The sequence below is a fragment of the Paraphaeosphaeria sporulosa genome, assembly GCF_001642045.1.
Source record: "Paraphaeosphaeria sporulosa strain AP3s5-JAC2a unplaced genomic scaffold CC84scaffold_5, whole genome shotgun sequence".
Lineage (NCBI taxonomy): Eukaryota > Fungi > Ascomycota > Dothideomycetes > Pleosporales > Didymosphaeriaceae > Paraphaeosphaeria > Paraphaeosphaeria sporulosa.
In genome coordinates this window covers 2,986,342-3,002,683 of record NW_017253364.1, presented here as the reverse complement: position 1 = coordinate 3,002,683, position 16,342 = coordinate 2,986,342, and the positions used below count along the sequence as shown (strand labels likewise).

The following is a 16,342-nucleotide window of genomic DNA, read 5'->3' as shown; positions in this document are numbered from 1 at the left end:
TTTGAAACAGATACGAAAATAGAGTTCTGCAGAAGGCCAGCTGTATCAATGAAAGACAAAATGATGCCCCTCTCCATCCTCGTGCCTGGGGAAGGTCTCGACCGACAAATCCGGCTAAATCCAGGAAACTAACGAAGGTAAAAAGACTGGATGAGACTTTGGTTAAAGAAGGCTTGAAGAAGCATAAGACAAATAAAGATACTAAGCCCCTAAAGCCCACGAAACCGATCAAAAGGCCCAAAAATAAGGGCACTCTAACCATATTCCCTAAGTTGCAAGTTCTATATATGGACACTATGACTGCTCTATGCAATGTATGGATTAATTGCGGAGATGATAGTGGTCAAGACTTTGGTGCAGTGCTTCATTGAAATAAGGATTCTCTTGGTCCGTATGCGTTATGGAAGCGAGGTGATCGAACCGTCACTGCGAATTTGCCTAGTGGTAAGCTAGTTCTTAAGACGTTGGGGTATCCCTATAGTACTAAACTCTACAGTTCCTAAGCCTGTTAGAACAGCCTCGTGCATGTATTCAACCTCAAGACAGCCCTTTTGGGAAGCACACAGGTTAGAGATAGTTCAAGGATACTAGTAAGTACGATAAAGTACGCTATAGAGCATATACTAGAGGTACGGTTATGGAATAGTGAATTAATAACAACTAGACTAACATTCGTAGCTTCAAACTATTCCAATGTTTATGGAGCATGTAGTCAAATTGCACCCGCAACTCGAATCATTCTTCATGAACCATTGGACTCAAAGGGTGGGACAGCTCTCAAAGATTAGAAACCGTAAACCTAGGCCACCGTATAAGCTTGGAACGCAACCACCACGAGACTCTCTAAATAGTCTTGTATTCGAAGCTCTAGGATCTACGGAGAACCCTACCAATTTCGTGTTGTGTTCCAAAGAGATCAATACCTTCAAGGAGCACCTATGGGCGAACAAGAACCTCATGGGACTTAATGTATAGAACGACTCCTTGACTGATGCCATGAGTGGAATTGTTCCGTCCAGTGTGTTTTTGAGCGCAATTCGTATAGTAAGTCATTTTTAATTTGTCATTTTACCTTCCTAACGGATTATGTAGGGATTTGCGGTGTACCACTACATGGATACCGTACAAGAGAATCTAAAAAAGATTGATATGAATTTAAGAATAGTGCTCAGTCACGCGGGGGCCTTGACTGGACAGAAAGTCGATCTTCTACCGTTATGGGACGCATTCTTGGACAACAAGTTCGTAGAAGCCGAGAAACACGGTAAAGACTGGCTGACAGGCCGCTTCGAGAGAGCTCTTAAAGATATCACGAAAACTCGCAAGAAGTACCGCGCCCTTCTCACCCGTATGCAAAAGCAAGAGAAAGGAAAATTGGCAGAGTAGCACCCAAAACAACAATAGTAGAAGTAGGTGTCCTTCAAAAAGTTGAGGGATAATGCAAAGCACAAAGTCATTCAGTAATAGAAGTTGATACTTCTACTAATAAAAAACAATGATAGATTAGATAACCCAACCGTTGCGCAAACTAGAACCTTGAACATGAAGCTGACCAAGGCCAAGAAGGACCTGCTTCAGCACGAGAGAATGGTTCTCAAAGCTCAGAGGCGTATCCATGTCCTATACGCGTACTCATTGGAGGCTATCCTGCGTAATCTCAGAAAGGACTAGCAGCGAGTATTAGCGTTCAAGCGAGACATTCCCGCCTTGCAATTATCGCGACCTTAAAGCGCTTTGTTGAGCGACGAAGGACCAAAGCTAGACAGATATCTATGCCATTTTAGACAAAGAGGGTGTCAGAATTGGCGTTTAGAATGTGGAAAAAAGAATCCTGTACCTATGGTAGCTTTACAGAGTGGAATAGGCCCCCAGATATTGAAATTCCTTCCATCCTAAATAGTGTCCGGCACAATCTGTTCAGTGATCAATGCACAATTCCGGGGGTCGGGTGTCGTACAAGCTTCGACGTGGGTGCCGCCGTATATGCCGGGTATTTCGGCTAGATGCGGGGAATAGCTTGCTTGCTCAAGCTACAGAGCACTACATGCATCGTCTTCTACTAGAACCCAATCGCATCGACTTTGAGTCATCAAGCACCATGTTCACCGTGCTCTCCGATAAAGATATCCAGCGAATTCTCCAAAATCTATCCCACGGCGAGCTCGACGGCCTGACTCAAGCCCTGGAGAAAGCCCTCATACAATACTCCACCCAGAATGACCATCAATACCAACCGCACCGCGCAACGATCACCCGCCCATCCGGACAAGTCAGCCTCTTTATGCCTGCGACAACCGAGAGTCTAGTCGGCGTCAAGATCGTGGGAGTCGCCCCGTCACCGGATCCCTCCACCCTCCCGCCGGGCACGAAACCCCAGGCCGGCTTGAAGAGCGCGTTAACGCTGTGCGATGACGTTGGTCAGGCTATCGGGATTCTAAATGCCGCAGAGCTGACGGCGTTCCGTACTGCGCTGGGCTCGATGCTGCTGTATAAAACGCGGAAGCGTACCGAGAAGATTGTTGTTTTTGGTGCGGGGAAGCAGGCACTGTGGCATGTGCGGCTTGCGGTGCTTCTCAGAGGGAAGGATATCATGCGGGTCACTATCGTGAATCGGTCGGGTCAGAGGGCGCAAGAGCTGGTGGAGACGCTGACGAGCGATTCGGGGTGGCCAGAGCATGTCACAATAGGAGCAGTCGAGCAACCTGAGTCCGAAGAGTTGGAGAAGCTGGTGTCGGAGGCTGATGTAATTTTCTGCACCACTCCCAGCAGGGTGCCTCTGATTCTTGCATCCTTTCTCACGTCTGAAAGTGCAAGGGAGAAGTCTAGGTATATCGCTGCTATAGGCTCGTATCGCCTTGATATGGCAGAGATTGACCCTGAGCTGTTGAAAAAGGTGGCAGATCCATCCGGTGAGTTCTCGAGCCAGGTCTGGCGGGGATCGATCACTGTTGATAGTCGAGAGGGATGTTTGCAGGAGGCGGGAGAGCTGGTCAGCTCAGGGGTGGCAGCTGAAAATTGGCTAGAGGTGGGTGCTATCAAAGGAGACTGTTCGCCTGAGATGGATGACTGGCTCAAGAACGGTTTCGTGATATACAAGAGCGTGGGTATCGGTATCATGGATCTTGCTGTTGGAAGTGCACTCCTGGAGCTTGCTCGATCGAAGAATATTGGCTTGACGGTCGAGGATTTTTGAGTAGATTTAGCGCTACGATTCGACAGACAAGAAAACCAGTAAATACTCCGATAGATATGGTATAGACTCTACACGTAGCTTTGTGTGTCAAGATGGGGTATATAACATAAAATTCACTTTAGCCTCATCAACAGTCAGTCATTGAGAGCTTGCATTGGTCGAGGCGTCTCATAGTTGAATATGGGGTAAGAGGGACTACTGCATTAGGGACAGCGCAACACCTGTCGTTGTCTGACTACACAAGTCACGGCCTAGTACTCTACTGTTCCAGACCGTGGTCAACTCCCAATTCAGTCACTAATCTGGTTCGGCACCTCTCGGTGCCACGCGAGCTGTAAATAATCTTTACTCCATCCCAAACGACCACACCAATAGCAATACCATCAGACCTCTCGTCTCGAAGCTGAACTTCACTGTTTTGAGGCTGAGCAATGACAAGATGATGACATCCTATGAGATATCTGGCCCCCAAATGGCTCATAAATACGAAGCCAGTAGCTGCAAAGAGATAGAAATTCAGACTGCCTCCAGCTGTCGATACGGAGTTACCTTGGCTGACTAGGTGTTGCTTTATCATGGCGACCAACTTCACCTTCGTGCATGTGTCGGATCCAGCGACCAATCCCAAGCCTGAGGAAAGCCAACAGATCCGTAGCCGGTGCATGCAGGGCAAGAACAATCGTGAGGACTCCCACCGCTCGATACGTGAGAGGAAACGACGCGAGAAACAGGCAATGGAGGATATGCAGGTGGTCCAGACATCCATGCGGCCTCCGACTCCCATGCTGTCCGCAGATACTTTGATAAGCGATCTCTCGCTCGTGCGCTTTGCGGGACCTGATATAGATGCTGAGGCCAAGGGCAGTAAGTATCTTCGTCTCTACCCTCCTCACTCGCTCGAACAACCGCATACATACAATGTTGTTCTACGCACAACTACACCTCGTCCACGGACACAGGAGTGACATGCTTGGGCGGTCGTCTTTAAAGTCCTCGCCTACAACCTTGTTAACCACTCCGTCTTCGCCCTCGATCGCGCAGTCGACTTCTGCATGCTTGAACACGCATCCTTCACCTTTCTTTTCCACGACCCCGCCTTCCTGGACTCCATTCTGACCGCCTCGAACGCTGCGTCCGACCTCCGCCCTACCTGGGACGGCAAGCCCAGCCCCAAGACACTGCTCCACCTGCGCACCACGCTGCACCTCCTCCGGGAGAAGATGAGCGCAAAACCCTCCGTCCACGAAGACGAGTCCATTCTCGTCGTCATCAATCTCGCCTTGCTCTCCGCCATCATCGGCGACTGGCCCGCCGCAGCATCACACTTGTACGATACTCCCCGGTATGAAGTCGCTATGTCTACGACATACACTTCGCATCCTGCTCCACCGTTTCGACTTGAGTGACTTCGTACTCAGTATAGCAAGGGTCTCCAGAAAATCATAGAGCTGAAGCGCAACCTCACCTTCGTCCTGTCACGCCCAAAACTGTACTTTAAACTCGACCGCCTCGACCTCGCGTACTCGCTCTCATCCGGGAAAACCCCCCTTCTTCAAGCACCCCGGCGTTTCCTGGACGCCTTCCCTTCCACCGCCCTACCTGCCCCTGCTTGCAAACCTCCACCCGCCGCGCGAGGACTGGGAATCGAGGCTGAAGAATGTGGCTCAAGACGTCCAGTACCTCGCTCTCCGCATCAATCGCAACGCGCTCCGCCGCGCACGCCACAAGGCCGCGTGCTTCCAGGCGCTCCTGACGTCCCTTTAGTCGTGGCTTATGCATCTCGATGCCCAGTTGCAAGACCCCGTGCAATAGCGTGTTAGGCTGACGATGCTGGCGTTCTTGACGACGACGTTCAAGGTGCCCGGTAGGAAGATTCCGTAGGGCCGGGTGAATGAGACACTGCGGGAGGGCTGGGCGGAGGCGTCTGATGGTGTGAAGGGTGACGATGTGGCGCTCAGATTGTGGGTGCTGGTTGTGGCTGCGTTGACGGTGTGGCGCGGAGAAGGCGTGGGTACGGGAGGCGTGGCGGGGAACGATGGGCGGCAGGGGATGGAGTTGGGACATGGTCAAGATGCAGTTGATGCAGGTGATGTGGATTGAGCTTATACACCGACCGGCCGGGGTCTGCTGCGTTTGTAGCGTTGGAGAATGCGGTGTTGACGTAGTGGATACGGGTTCAGGGATGATCGAACAGTCCATGGACATTACAATGATGTAGATTGGTATGGTATCTTACAGTAATAGTACAATACGATGCAGTACAGCCGTCTATCCAATCCCGCAATACATACACAAAAAGAAAACAGAACGCCGCGCCATGGTCACTATCCTACACCGAACGCGCCGGAACAATGCTAATATACTGTCTTTTCAGGCCGCAGATCCGAAGTTGCGTTTCATTTCTTCTTCGGTTGGCACCTCCCGGCTAGGAGAGGGGTTCGCGTCGATGTGCTCTTTTGAGGATGCATGGTCATTGAGCATATTGGACAGATGCGGGTCGTCCATGGCGGCCTGAGGGATCTGCGTATCGGACGGCGTCCATGGTTCGTCGAGTTTGGCTGCGTCTCGAGCGCTACGGGAGACGGCATGACGATTCTGTTGAACGCGTTCACCCGAATGCTGTCGCTTCTTGGGCTTTATTTCTAGCTTCTTCGGCCCCGCCTGGCTGGTGGCAGCAGCTTTGGTAATCGTGCCTGCCGTCTTGAACGCATTCGCGACAAACTCCCTAATCGCGTTCGGTGGGTCATCGATAGCTACAGGCCTCGCCAAGCGGTTTACCCCGTAAACGGTCGCAAATTGTCCATACTTAGCGCCTAGCTTGCCGCTCTGTTTCGTAGAGTACGTCGCCGGGTTGCCGTCATGCTCTCCCCAAACACTCTGGGTGAACGTAACGCCGACAAACTGGAACTTGGTCTTGGTGAGATCGTCGATTCCGTCAAACTCCATTCCTTCGACCGTCCACTTGGGAATGTCCAGAGTGATATCTGGGGCGGTTATGCGTCCGCCACTTTGCAGATTCGCCACGACATGCTCACGTAATTCACGTGTGTCATGGGCCTGTCGAGAATTGTTCATTTGTATGCTCTGGGAGGTCTTGAACCGGATGTCAACAGCCTCTTCGGGGAGTAGTACTTGATGATTTCCAGCATCAAAGCTAAGGACAAGTTTCGACAATCCTTGTTGGCCATCTATGAACCGGAAGTAGGCTATGAGCCTGGGGAACTTGTATGGCAAGAGATCCGAGGTGTAGTTACTTGGGCCGGGCTGGGCGATGAACTCATAACACAAAAGTGGTCGCGTGGTGAAGCTCGTCTTGAAGCCTTCGTCGGTGAACAGGGAGGACAGACCTGGTAGTGCAGGAACAAATGATATCGCTTCCGAGTTTGGGCTTTCTAGGGGCAGCAGTGCATGGCCGTAGAGAGCTTTCAATCGGACCTCTGTGTGTCTGTTCCACTTCGGGTATTTCACGTCGGGACGTTGGGAGGGAGGGGTCTTCTTTAGAAACATTTTCAGGACGTGCTCCTGTGCAGCTTTCAGTCGTCGTGAAAGATTGGGCGACGTGGCATGCGTGCCCATGTTTTGTTTTACGGGTAGTGACCAGCGGCCGAACTTGATGTTGCGAGCTTTGTAGGCAATGCTCTCTTTCTCTACCACAATTGGCCTGAAATGACTTGTACTTTCGAGGTCATTTCGTGCTGTAGTGTCGACCGTGGTGGATGATGGATTTTTGAGTGGCAAGACCTTGATCAGACATCGTACCGCCTCTGCAATGGTCTCTTTATCCAGAGCTCGTACAATAATCTGGTTAAGTTAGTGGCGGGTCTTTTTGTCCGAGGCACGGAGCGTACCTTGTCCGTGACGCGATGGAGCTGGGCTCCTGTCAGGGATGTCACAGTTGCCAGGACGTCGTCTGGAAAGACACGTTCAATCGTAGGCTCGGCGCCATCGATAGTTTCCAAATGCGGTACCCATGTGCTGAAGTGAAAACGCTGTGTTTCTGATGCCTGTAGGAGTTGCTCTACATCATTCGCTGCGTATTCGGCCGTGTGTTTGTCGGCCGTGATGCGCAAGACTTTGTCGGCGGTGTTCACTTCGAGCCTGGCTTTGCGGTTTTGCCCAATTCTATCCAGTGCTGATTCGCTTCCCGAAGTGAGCATGGCCAGCTGCCAATCCTTTAGTGCCAATTCGATCTCGCCAGTGGCCTCGAGCTCTTCCAGCATTATCAGCTTCCATACATCGCGCAGGATCTGGTCGACCAGTAGGTGCTTGGCAATGTTCTTGCGCTTCTTTTGAGAATGGACGTCCAAGCTCGGCAAGCGTCTGTCTATCTGTGTCGTTCCAGGAGTCCATTCAGAGCGCATAGAAGGCCGTTTGGCGGTTCCCTTCAGCTGATCCTGCTTTAACCGGTCCCTGACCTCCTGCGGCACCCGATCTTTCTCCACGCCCTTTCTTTCCGAATAGTAATGCGAGAGCTGCCTGCCAGTGAAGGATTTGAAGAGGTGGCTTGATAGTCTGAAATAGACGGTCTGGTTGACATAGTGTCCTTCTTCCACGATGGCTTCGTCGTTGGTGGCCTTCTGGCGCAGCTTGTCGAGCTGTTCCACGACCTCGTCGAGAGTGGCGGGTCGCTCATCAGCAAGCGCCTCGGCGAGCTTGAGGGGTATCTGGTCGTCGTCCTGGGGCGGGGGCGCCGGTATGAGTTCTTGCTTCTTCCGCTCACCCAACTCCTCCAAGACTATGATCGAGGCATCCTCGCCGAGCGTTTTGGCACCCTCGAGACGCGCGGTGGTCTCTCGAAGATGGCCCCCTCCTTTCCGCTTGCGTACGCGGATGCCGAGCGGATGCTCGCTCAACTGCGTTCTCTGCGCATTTATGCGAAATCGTGGTCTCGATTCCGTGTCATGGTCCTCGCCAGCTGCATCGTGGCGGCGGCGACTGGACGCGGAGAAGGAGGCATGCGGCACGCGACGAGGGAGAGCGGCAAGGCGCGAACGGGCCTGAGTCAGCTCGCAGCGCAGGCATACGAATGCACTCGAGGCGCGAGGCGCAAGCATAGGGAGTGGACGGCGGGTGCTGGGGCAGTCGAAGGTCCACGTCGCTGCAGGGAGCGCTCGAAGGCTAGGGTGCGCTTGCCGTGAGCGCTGCCTTCGCAACTTTGTTCACCGCCTGCAGCCCTACCGATTCTGCCGGCGCCAGTTCACGTGCCCCGTCCTCGACGCGTCGCCCCACCTGAACCTTAGTCGCATGAATGTCAAGGTGAATGTGAGAATAAATGTCAATAGGGAGACGAGTGCTGGGGCAATTTTCAAGTACTTTTTCTTGCATTGATTGGGTGTAAGAATCACATCGGCAACCGCCAGCTGCGCAGGTCCTCCCGGACGTCAAACTCATCCACCTCGTGGTGCGGCTTGCGTCGTTCCCGCTTGGCCTCTGCTTGCATCTGGTGTGCCTGCTGCTCCAGGCTCCCTCTGCCACGCACACTCGCTGGGCTTGATGCCGTGTCACCAGGTCTTAGAGTCTCGTGTGATTTGCGCAGCGTGCTGCTTCCCTTGCGCGACTCGCCCTCGCTCATCGAGCCACTGCTGTCGCCGTTCACAAATCTTATGCGCCGTGGCTCGTCATATGGCTTCTCACGATCGCCCCACCCATCACCGCCCGAGAAGATGTCTTCAATGCACTCATCCGCCTTGAGCTCTCCTGGCTGAGCAGACCAGTACGCAGCGAGCGTCCGTCTGTACATGTCTTGGAGCTCCCCAGCTTCTCGAGACCCGACACTGAGAGAAGGTGTTGCTGCAGGACTATAAGCATATGGTAGTGGCTGTGCGTGGGAAACACCTACAGCCCGCATCCTCGACGTCTCCCTGCTCGCCCGACACGATCCCGGCAATCCCGCTGAACACCTGCGCCGTCTTCAGCGCAGGCGCAACAAAGTTCCTGTCGCCCTCAATCTGACGCATGAAGACGCTGATCTTGAGCGTGCTGTTGATCTTGCTGTTCTGCATGAGGTACCTCCGGGTGACGCCGGGCTCGTCGCCCTCGGCCCTGTTCATCTCGCTCTGCTCTACGTATTCGGCTAGGTTCAGCTTGACGTTGCCCAGCGTGATGCGCTCGGCTTTGCCCCCGCCCGAGTACTCTTGCACCACCTCGAAGTCCACGGAGCTCTCCTGCAGCATGCCGCTCTTGTCGACGACCAGCTTGACGGCGAGCTTGGCCTCGTAGTCGTAGCTGACTTTATGGTCCTTGATCGGGCGCTTTTCGGTGCGGCCGCGGTGTTCGGCGGCCGTCGAGTGCGGGAGGTGCCATTTCACGAACGAGCTGCCTGAGACGAGCGGGACGTTGTTGAGGTCGATGATCTGCGCACAGTAAGACCCTCGCCGGCGCAACACAGCACACACAGCAGTCGCTCACTTTCAGGTGCAGTTCGAACTTGGGCTGCGCATTTGTCAGCTGCAGTGTCCTCCAGCACAGGCGGTCAGGCGTGGGTCCTTACGCGGCGGTTCTTGGGTACTGGAATTGTGAGCGTTTGCGTCGCAAAGGCGACCGAGCGCTTGAGAGACATCCCTCACCGAAGGCTTGCATGGTGGAGGAAGCGCAGTGCGCCGCGGCTCGCGGCTATAATAGGCAGTGGTAAGTATCAGCGTTTGCTGAGGTATGACGGCCGTTAGACAAGTGCGACCCGGATGCGGTGCAGTGTGGTGAATGGACGCTCGGACGATCGAAGCTAAACTCCGCTCTCACTGGCCGCGTCTTCTTGGGTCCAACACCAAGTGCATTCTTCCCAGCATCCGACCTCGACCATGGCATTGTCGCCCAGACACCCTCTCAGTACCGCCTCATGACACCGGACCCAGACGCAATCGCGGATTGCGTCCTAGCGACATTCCATCAGCTGCCTGATAAGCGCAAGCCTAGACCCCAATCCGACGGTGCGCGTGAATGGGTACCCCTCGCCGGCATTGTGCTAGCCGATAAGCGTACGACACACTATTGATGCTCCGTAACGCTGTCGTAAGCTGAACTAATGATCTAGCGAAGATGGCAAGCTGTCCTGTGTTTCGTTAGGGTGAGTCTTCCCAATTTGGTCTTTGCATATTGCGTGCTTGGATTTTCCTACGTACAGCTAGATGTACCAAAAGTACCATGCGTGATTTAGCACCAGCGAATATCAGGCGAGACCTCCATCGTGAGAAAAGGGTAGTCGTGGCACGAACGAATCCAAAAAATTATAGAGTCTAGTGAACATGTAAACAGGGCGATATCAAGAAGGAAGAGTGCCGAAAATAAGCACCTCCAGAATCGAAGAGAAATGGCATTCGAACACCACACTAACATCCCCCAGAACCGGCATGAAATGTCTGCCCTCCAACAAACTCCCTCTAGCCCACGGTAACGCCCTGCACGACTGGCACGCCGAAGTTCTCGCCATCCGCGCCTTTAACCGCTTCCTCCTCGACGAGCTCATCCTCCTTCTGACACCTCCCCACACACCCTCCGCCTACCTCCGCGAGATCACCCCTGAAGGCCGAACACCCTCCCAACCCCAGCCCTTCACCCTCCGCGACGACATCCGCATTTACATGTACTGCTCGGAAGCCCCCTGCGGCGACGCAAGCATGGAGCTAACCATGGCGGCGCAAGAAGACGCAACGCCATGGACCTCGCCTGTGCCAACCGTCTCCTCAAATTCCACTCCCACTCCAAATCTAACCTCTGCCACATGTCTCCCAAATCCCGAAGAAATGGAAGTCCTCACAGCATTGCGAGGTCGCACCCACTTCTCCCACCTCGGCGCCGTCCGCTGCAAGCCCTCGCGCCCGGACGCGCCCGCCACCCTCTCCAAATCCTGCACCGACAAGCTCGCCCTCGCACAAGCGACCTCGCTCCTCTCCGGCCTAACCTCCCTACTTATCTCCCCGCGGAACGCGTATCTGCACTCCCTCATCCTTCCAGCCTCTCAACAAGTACACACCGCCTGCACCCGCGCATTCAGCTCCGACGGCCGCATGGCTCCTGTCGTGGAGCAGGCACCTACGTGGGGCGGCGGGTACCGGTGGTCTCCATTCTCGGTTCTCAGTACGTCGCGGGAATTTGCCTGGAGTCGACGGATGGTGCCTCCTTCATCCAAAGCTGTGAGCAGTAATCTCAGCGCAGTGTGGACGCCGAGCTGGCAGGAGACGGTGATTGGGGGCGTACTGCAGGGACGCAAGCAGTTTGATCCGAGGGGCGCCAGTAGGATTTGTCGCAGGGGACTATGGGAGGGTGCGGTGCGGGTTGCGACTGTTGGGGGAATATCTGCTCTAACCCATATCCTTGAAATGAGTGCATACAAGGACGTGAAAGAGGGTGAGGCGTTGGAGGCGAGGAGGAGGGTGAAGGGGGATGTCAAGAGGAGGGCGTTGAGGGGTTGGGTGGAGAACAGGGGGGATGATGTGTTTGGGCTTGGGGGGTAGGGAGGGGTATCATACTCGACTGCAAATACGCACAGCATGTCTGAGCGAATCTATCACACATCCCTTAACCCCCTTTCCCCACACACAAAAGTCCCCCACCCTCCACCCCTCCCACCCCACCGATCACTCATAACCTCCATTACACTAACCATCTCAATGCCCTTCCTCGCCCTCTTGACTGCTTCTCCATCCGCATATACAGCCCTCGCATCCACCTTCCTGTAGGGCATCTTCTCCACCAACAGTGACAGATCCAGGTATGGTATCAAGAGACTCACTAACGCCGGTACATTCTTGTTTGACGCAAAGATCGAAGGCGGTGGTGGCTGTTGCTGGTTCTCATGGTTTGGATTGGGCTTTCTGGATGATGGGCGAGGTGGCACGCTGGGGTTGGAAAGCAGCGTGTGGAGGGTGTGGTTGCGGGTTAGGTGGGAGAGGGTGAGGAGGAAGGAAGAGATTAGAGCTTGTGCTATTCTATGTCAGCACGCTTCTGAGAAAAGAGGGAATTTTGCTTGCCTTGTGTGTAGTCTTTCTGCAGGAGCGGACTGACGACATGCGCGAGATTGTCGATGAGCAGGAAGGCTGTTCGTGCGGGTGCAGGATCCCTCTTCGATGGTGATTGCTCTGCTCCCGTGGGCTGGACGTGCGGGGCAGTAACCACAGCCGGGAGGTGGGAAGTATCGTCGCGTTGGTCGGCGGATCCGTCGACAAATAGTATCTCGTCTTGCTCCTCCGTGGGCGATGTTTCGGTCATTACCACATCCGTTGAAATCGGAGCCGCTGGCTCGTCGTCAAACAGCAATTCCTCTTCTTCGTCGCTATCCGCAACGAAAGTCCTCTTCGGCATCTCCTTCTCTTTCTCCTTCTCCGCATCCCGTTGTTCTCCTAGTCCCGTAACTACTACCTCCGCTTCTGGTGGATCGACAGAACCCCCTTCCACCTCATCTATTGCCTGCAAATTTCGTCCCTCCAGCTCGTCTCTTACCTCCCCAACAGCCTCCATAACCCCGACCAGGTCAAAAGCCCGCATGATATTCACACGATCAAGTGCCTTCGCAGCCACCTCCTCCGCGCCCAGCCCATCCATACTCATAGCTTCATTCAGACTGCGAAGTATCCCCACGTCGTCCTGCAGGCGTGCAAAAATGAACGCATACAAGCGGAAGACATCAAAGTTGCCCGTTGTATCCACGACCGCAGCCGATGAGTGCGGATTCTCTAGCAGCGATGAGGATAGCAGCGCTAAACTTATCTGGCTAATTATCAGCTGGATACCAAAATTGTCTGTCTCATCTCCTGCCCGAATCCATACGGAACGTGAATGGATGTATGAATGTTAGGCAAACCCACCTCAGCCCCTCCACCCCCGGCATCCCCCCACACACCCACCACTCTCCCTCCTTCCAGCCCGCCCCCGAACGCCGCATCAATGCTTTTCGAATCCGTTTTCAGCACGCCTTGACTTTTTGCAAGTACCGGATTTCCGCTGATCATCTCATCGAATGACCGTCCCAGCTCTTCATCGGTGATAGCCGCGCTCGCGAGAAGCGGTTCTGCGGGCCTGGCGGGCGTCATCGCGTCATCAGAAATAGTGTATAGCCAGCATCTCAGCTTTCGTATATTGGGTGGAAGACTTGGACCGTGAAGGCTGAGTGGCGTTGGAACAGGTAGGAAGGCACGACTAGCGCGTCTTCCCATTGAGGAAGAGTACACTACGAGTCCACAACCCGCGTGCTGGAACATTTGCTCCACCGTCACCTAAATGCCTCAGATACGAGTCGATATATCGATTCGAGAATACGACTTGTTACTACGGAGTTTATTCGCAACTGCATGACGCCATAGCGAACAGCATCCGAGCCTCTGGAACGTGGCTTGCATGGCTCTCCTCAGCTCGTGTCTAGCTTCACTCCAGGGCTGCAGCTGAAGCATCGGAACACCCGCCGTCACGTACCTGCGTTAGAGCGCCCTACTTACGACGATCCCTTGCCGATCCGTTTCGCAAACAGCCACCTCATCTCATGCACATTCCTGATTTAGCACTTCACACATTAACAACAGTAGCGCACATAATGCTTTCATTGAACTACAAACTCTCCCATTCCCATCCAAGCGCGCGTCAAAAAGGATTCCGCAGGCGGTATAGACGCCTATTAATGAGCAAGTAAGAAAAGACTAAAAGGAGAAAGTGGTGTTTAATCCCGTTGCGCCCTTCGCAACGTGCGTCTCGACTCGAGTTGTTCCTAGGTGCCGTTTTGAATCACGCCCATCCCTCTCCGTCCAAAATGTACACCCAAAATATCCATATCCAAACTGCCCTCCAATGCTACTCTATGCCGTTTCCAACCCAGCGGTGTGGCATGTTCGACTGACGATGGGAGAAATGTCCGTCATGGTATGCGCCGGTGTGGCGTGCTCCTTTTCCGATTTGGTGATGGGAGAATCAATGGGGCCTGGCCGGCAGTAGGTGCTCGGCGCAGCCGTTGCGTGTGCGGATGTCATTATGCATATTAAATCAGAAATGATTATCCGATTGCATCGTGTGGTGTTTAGGTAGGGCGCTCAGGTCGCGGGCGTCGTCCGCCTTTCAAACTCTTGACGCGGTTGAGGAATCCACCGCCGCTCTGAGGCTTCGACTCAACCGGTGAGCCAATGCTGTCCGCAGTTATGGCACGCGTCAAAGCATTGCGGCCTCCGGGAGAAGTGGGTGAGGTTACCCCTTCCTGCTGGGCTACGTTGATCGCGGCGCCCTTCTTGTCGTAGGCTTGGTCGTAATCATCAAAGAAGGGATTTCTCTCGTTCTTGCTGCTTGTCAAGCTGCCTCCTGTGGTCAGAGGTCCATTGGGGCTGCCGCCTCCGTACCGAGCTTCAGGAGATGTGATGCGGGGCCTGTCGCCGTAATCTCGTCTCGGCTGGTTCAAGCCGCGGAAACGCTGGGCGATCGACTTCTTCCGGCCAAGACCACCTTCTGCGAAACTCTTCTGGTTTTCAGCCTCGCGTTGCTGGATGGCAGTGCGTGATGCTGGTGCGCCCTCGAGGAAAGTCGATGTGCCCAGACCAACGCTTGGGTCGCCGTGAACGATGTCCTCACGTTCCTTGGGACCGAATGTCAACGAGCGCCCTTCCAGCTCTGGACGCTTCCAAGTGTTGGCAGCTCCACCGAAATCAGTGAAACCTTCGGCACCTCGGCCGTGGATCTTGTCCAGATCAATTTTGTCGTTCACCGGGCCAGATCCGCCAAGTGCATTGTTTGCTGATCCAGCGGGAAACGCATGCATGGGGGCGCGCTTGTCCTTTTCGCGGTTGCGGTGGGGCTGCACAGCATCGTAGGGCCCGTCGTGATGGATCATGCTCGGGCCGTAAATGCCGCTGACATCCAGCTTGTCGATGATGTCGAGGCCGTGGGGTTTGCGGACCTTTGTCGAACGAGACTTGCCGTCGCGGGCGCGCTCGTCCCTTTCTCTACGACGCTCTCTGCGCCGACGCTCCTCATTCGGATCCAAGGAGCCCTTGTCGATCATGGACGACTCGGAATTGCGGCGCGGTCGCCTGCTGTGCTCCCTCCTGTGTGGGCTGCCCCGCGGCGGAGGCCCTCGTCGATCTCCAGAGGGACGGGGAGGTCCGCGGGGAGGGCCACGGGGTCGGTCATCACGTCGGTCGTCGCGCTTGTCGTCTCGTCGCCTCTCGCGCTCTTCCTCGTCTGAGCGAGACGGACGGTGGCGTGGCTCGGGGGGAGCGCCGTTGCGAGGGGGTGGGCCTCGGGGAGCTGGGCCTCGCTTCTTCTCACCATCGTCAAGCGTGAGGTTGTCCTGTTGCAGGGAAGGGAAATTAGCGAACTTGCTCGCAAAACACCTCAGGCGATCCATCAGACACTCGATTGTGAAGAAACGTGTCTACTGCGGGAGCGCGATGGGAAAAGGAAAGTGGTGCAGCTGCTGGTGCAACGCAGCACGACCCGCTTATGACGAAGGAACAAGGACGTACAAAGAGGTCTTTGGCATCGTCGCCAAAAGTCGCCTTCTTGGGCGACTCCTTCATCGTGGCCGACATGTCGATCAATTGGGCCTGCTTGTTGAACTCGGCTTCGAAGGTCTGCAGGAAAGGGTTGCGGGACATGGGCCGGCTGCCTGCGCTCGTTGGGGTCTGGAGGGCGGGCGAAGGGATGGCGGGCGACGTCGCTCTGTTGCGAAACGGATTCTTGGAGTTGAGCTCGAGTGTGAGCCCGGGAGAGGGGCGCCGTTCTGTGCAAATAGGAGAAGTTAGGCGGGGACTGTGATGTGGGCGTTTCGTCACCGCTTCTGTAGGTGAAACGGGCGATAAGGACAGGAGCGTACCTGGCATTGACGGTTCCGCGAACATGATGGTGCGGCTGCTTGCAACCCTGCGCGGCGGACCCAATCACACTGGGGAGCCGGGGGTGGTGGTGGGCGAGATTGCGCTGGGCAAGCGACAGTTGGTTGGCGACGGGCGGTGACGCACAAGGCCAATCCTGCTGGCGGAGTCCCAAGAGTTGGCAGGCTATAGGGGACGCGGGTAAGACTGGCGATTAGGAGGGGCGCTGTGTTTCGCAGGCAGCGGGCTACACAGCCTAGGGCGATGGGCAGCTCGTGGGTGGGCGCAGGCTGTTCCTGGGCGTGACGGGTGTGTGAAGGCCGCGGTGATCTTGTGGTAGACGCGGCTAGTGCATGTGCAGCCCGAG

General features: G+C 54.9%; 10 protein-coding genes across 10 annotated transcripts; 5 read left to right on the top strand and 5 right to left on the bottom strand.

The window, feature by feature from the left end:
• Nucleotides 1–362: 362 nt before the first annotated feature.
• On the top strand, nucleotides 363–1,121 carry CC84DRAFT_1164763 (uncharacterized protein). The gene is made up of 4 exons (XM_018178555.1): nucleotides 363–444; nucleotides 497–629; nucleotides 679–1,044; nucleotides 1,093–1,121. Exon 3 carries the CDS (start codon nucleotides 745–747, stop codon nucleotides 973–975), a length of 231 nt encoding a protein of 76 aa, XP_018036871.1. The 5' UTR covers nucleotides 363–444; nucleotides 497–629; nucleotides 679–744; the 3' UTR covers nucleotides 976–1,044; nucleotides 1,093–1,121.
• On the top strand, nucleotides 997–1,386 carry CC84DRAFT_1217712 (uncharacterized protein; the record flags this gene model as incomplete). The annotated part of the gene is made up of 2 exons (XM_018182920.1): nucleotides 997–1,044; nucleotides 1,093–1,386. 2 exons carry the CDS (start codon nucleotides 997–999, stop codon nucleotides 1,384–1,386), a joined length of 342 nt encoding a protein of 113 aa, XP_018036870.1.
• A 712-nt stretch (nucleotides 1,387–2,098) lies between these two features.
• Nucleotides 2,099–3,193, top strand: CC84DRAFT_1259679 (ornithine cyclodeaminase; the record flags this gene model as incomplete). Its single annotated transcript, XM_018184930.1, has 1 exon — nucleotides 2,099–3,193. The coding sequence occupies one exon, from the start codon at nucleotides 2,099–2,101 to the stop codon at nucleotides 3,191–3,193; it is 1,095 nt and encodes a 364-aa protein (XP_018036869.1).
• A 190-nt stretch (nucleotides 3,194–3,383) lies between these two features.
• On the top strand, nucleotides 3,384–4,723 carry CC84DRAFT_1205979 (uncharacterized protein). Its single transcript, XM_018182005.1, has 2 exons — nucleotides 3,384–4,057; nucleotides 4,184–4,723. Exons 1-2 carry the CDS (start codon nucleotides 3,769–3,771, stop codon nucleotides 4,597–4,599), a joined length of 705 nt encoding a protein of 234 aa, XP_018036868.1. The 5' UTR covers nucleotides 3,384–3,768; the 3' UTR covers nucleotides 4,600–4,723.
• On the bottom strand, nucleotides 4,590–5,481 carry CC84DRAFT_784537 (uncharacterized protein). Its single transcript, XM_018187373.1, has one exon. It carries the CDS (start codon nucleotides 5,396–5,398, stop codon nucleotides 4,688–4,690), a length of 711 nt encoding a protein of 236 aa, XP_018036867.1. The 5' UTR covers nucleotides 5,399–5,481; the 3' UTR covers nucleotides 4,590–4,687.
• CC84DRAFT_1164760 (uncharacterized protein) lies at nucleotides 5,413–8,306 on the bottom strand. Its single transcript, XM_018178554.1, has 2 exons — nucleotides 7,042–8,306; nucleotides 5,413–6,994 (listed from the first exon to the last, which is right to left on the bottom strand). Exons 1-2 carry the CDS (start codon nucleotides 8,245–8,247, stop codon nucleotides 5,564–5,566), a joined length of 2,637 nt encoding a protein of 878 aa, XP_018036866.1. The 5' UTR covers nucleotides 8,248–8,306; the 3' UTR covers nucleotides 5,413–5,563.
• Nucleotides 8,307–8,357: 51 nt separating this feature from the next.
• Nucleotides 8,358–9,815, bottom strand: CC84DRAFT_1164759 (uncharacterized protein). Its single transcript, XM_018178553.1, has 4 exons — nucleotides 9,684–9,815; nucleotides 9,602–9,625; nucleotides 9,033–9,546; nucleotides 8,358–8,983 (listed from the first exon to the last, which is right to left on the bottom strand). Exons 1-4 carry the CDS (start codon nucleotides 9,750–9,752, stop codon nucleotides 8,535–8,537), a joined length of 1,056 nt encoding a protein of 351 aa, XP_018036865.1. The 5' UTR covers nucleotides 9,753–9,815; the 3' UTR covers nucleotides 8,358–8,534.
• Nucleotides 9,816–10,028: 213 nt separating this feature from the next.
• CC84DRAFT_1146686 (uncharacterized protein) lies at nucleotides 10,029–11,556 on the top strand (the record flags this gene model as incomplete). The annotated part of the gene is made up of 3 exons (XM_018176566.1): nucleotides 10,029–10,167; nucleotides 10,229–10,256; nucleotides 10,533–11,556. Coding segments are annotated over 3 exons (1,191 nt in total), but the record flags the coding sequence as incomplete, so codon positions are not given.
• Nucleotides 11,557–11,696: 140 nt separating this feature from the next.
• Nucleotides 11,697–13,137, bottom strand: CC84DRAFT_1187379 (uncharacterized protein; the record flags this gene model as incomplete). Its single annotated transcript, XM_018180925.1, has 3 exons — nucleotides 11,697–12,112; nucleotides 12,160–12,895; nucleotides 12,994–13,137. 3 exons carry the CDS (start codon nucleotides 13,135–13,137, stop codon nucleotides 11,697–11,699), a joined length of 1,296 nt encoding a protein of 431 aa, XP_018036863.1.
• A 1,055-nt stretch (nucleotides 13,138–14,192) lies between these two features.
• On the bottom strand, nucleotides 14,193–16,002 carry CC84DRAFT_1091903 (Pal1-domain-containing protein; the record flags this gene model as incomplete). Its single annotated transcript, XM_018174420.1, has 3 exons — nucleotides 14,193–15,515; nucleotides 15,610–15,884; nucleotides 15,978–16,002. The coding sequence occupies 3 exons, from the start codon at nucleotides 16,000–16,002 to the stop codon at nucleotides 14,193–14,195; spliced, it is 1,623 nt and encodes a 540-aa protein (XP_018036862.1).
• Between the last annotated feature and the right edge of the window lie 340 nt (nucleotides 16,003–16,342).

Coding starts and splice junctions, on each gene's coding strand:
- CC84DRAFT_1164763 (XM_018178555.1), top strand. CDS start 745: ATGAACCATTGGACTCAAAGGGTGGGACAGCTCTCAAAGATTAGAAAC.
- CC84DRAFT_1205979 (XM_018182005.1), top strand. CDS start 3,769: ATGGCGACCAACTTCACCTTCGTGCATGTGTCGGATCCAGCGACCAAT. Junction 4,058..4,183: donor AGATGCTGAGGCCAAGGGCA/GTAAGTATCTTC, acceptor TCGTCTTTAAAG/TCCTCGCCTACAACCTTGTT.
- CC84DRAFT_784537 (XM_018187373.1), bottom strand. CDS start 5,398: ATGTCCATGGACTGTTCGATCATCCCTGAACCCGTATCCACTACGTCA.
- CC84DRAFT_1164760 (XM_018178554.1), bottom strand. CDS start 8,247: ATGCTTGCGCCTCGCGCCTCGAGTGCATTCGTATGCCTGCGCTGCGAG. Junction 6,995..7,041: donor TCCATCGCGTCACGGACAAG/GTACGCTCCGTG, acceptor TAACTTAACCAG/ATTATTGTACGAGCTCTGGA.
- CC84DRAFT_1164759 (XM_018178553.1), bottom strand. CDS start 9,752: ATGTCTCTCAAGCGCTCGGTCGCCTTTGCGACGCAAACGCTCACAATT. Junction 9,547..9,601: donor AGTTCGAACTGCACCTGAAA/GTGAGCGACTGC, acceptor TACTGTGCGCAG/ATCATCGACCTCAACAACGT. Junction 8,984..9,032: donor AGACGTCGAGGATGCGGGCT/GTAGGTGTTTCC, acceptor ATAGTCCTGCAG/CAACACCTTCTCTCAGTGTC.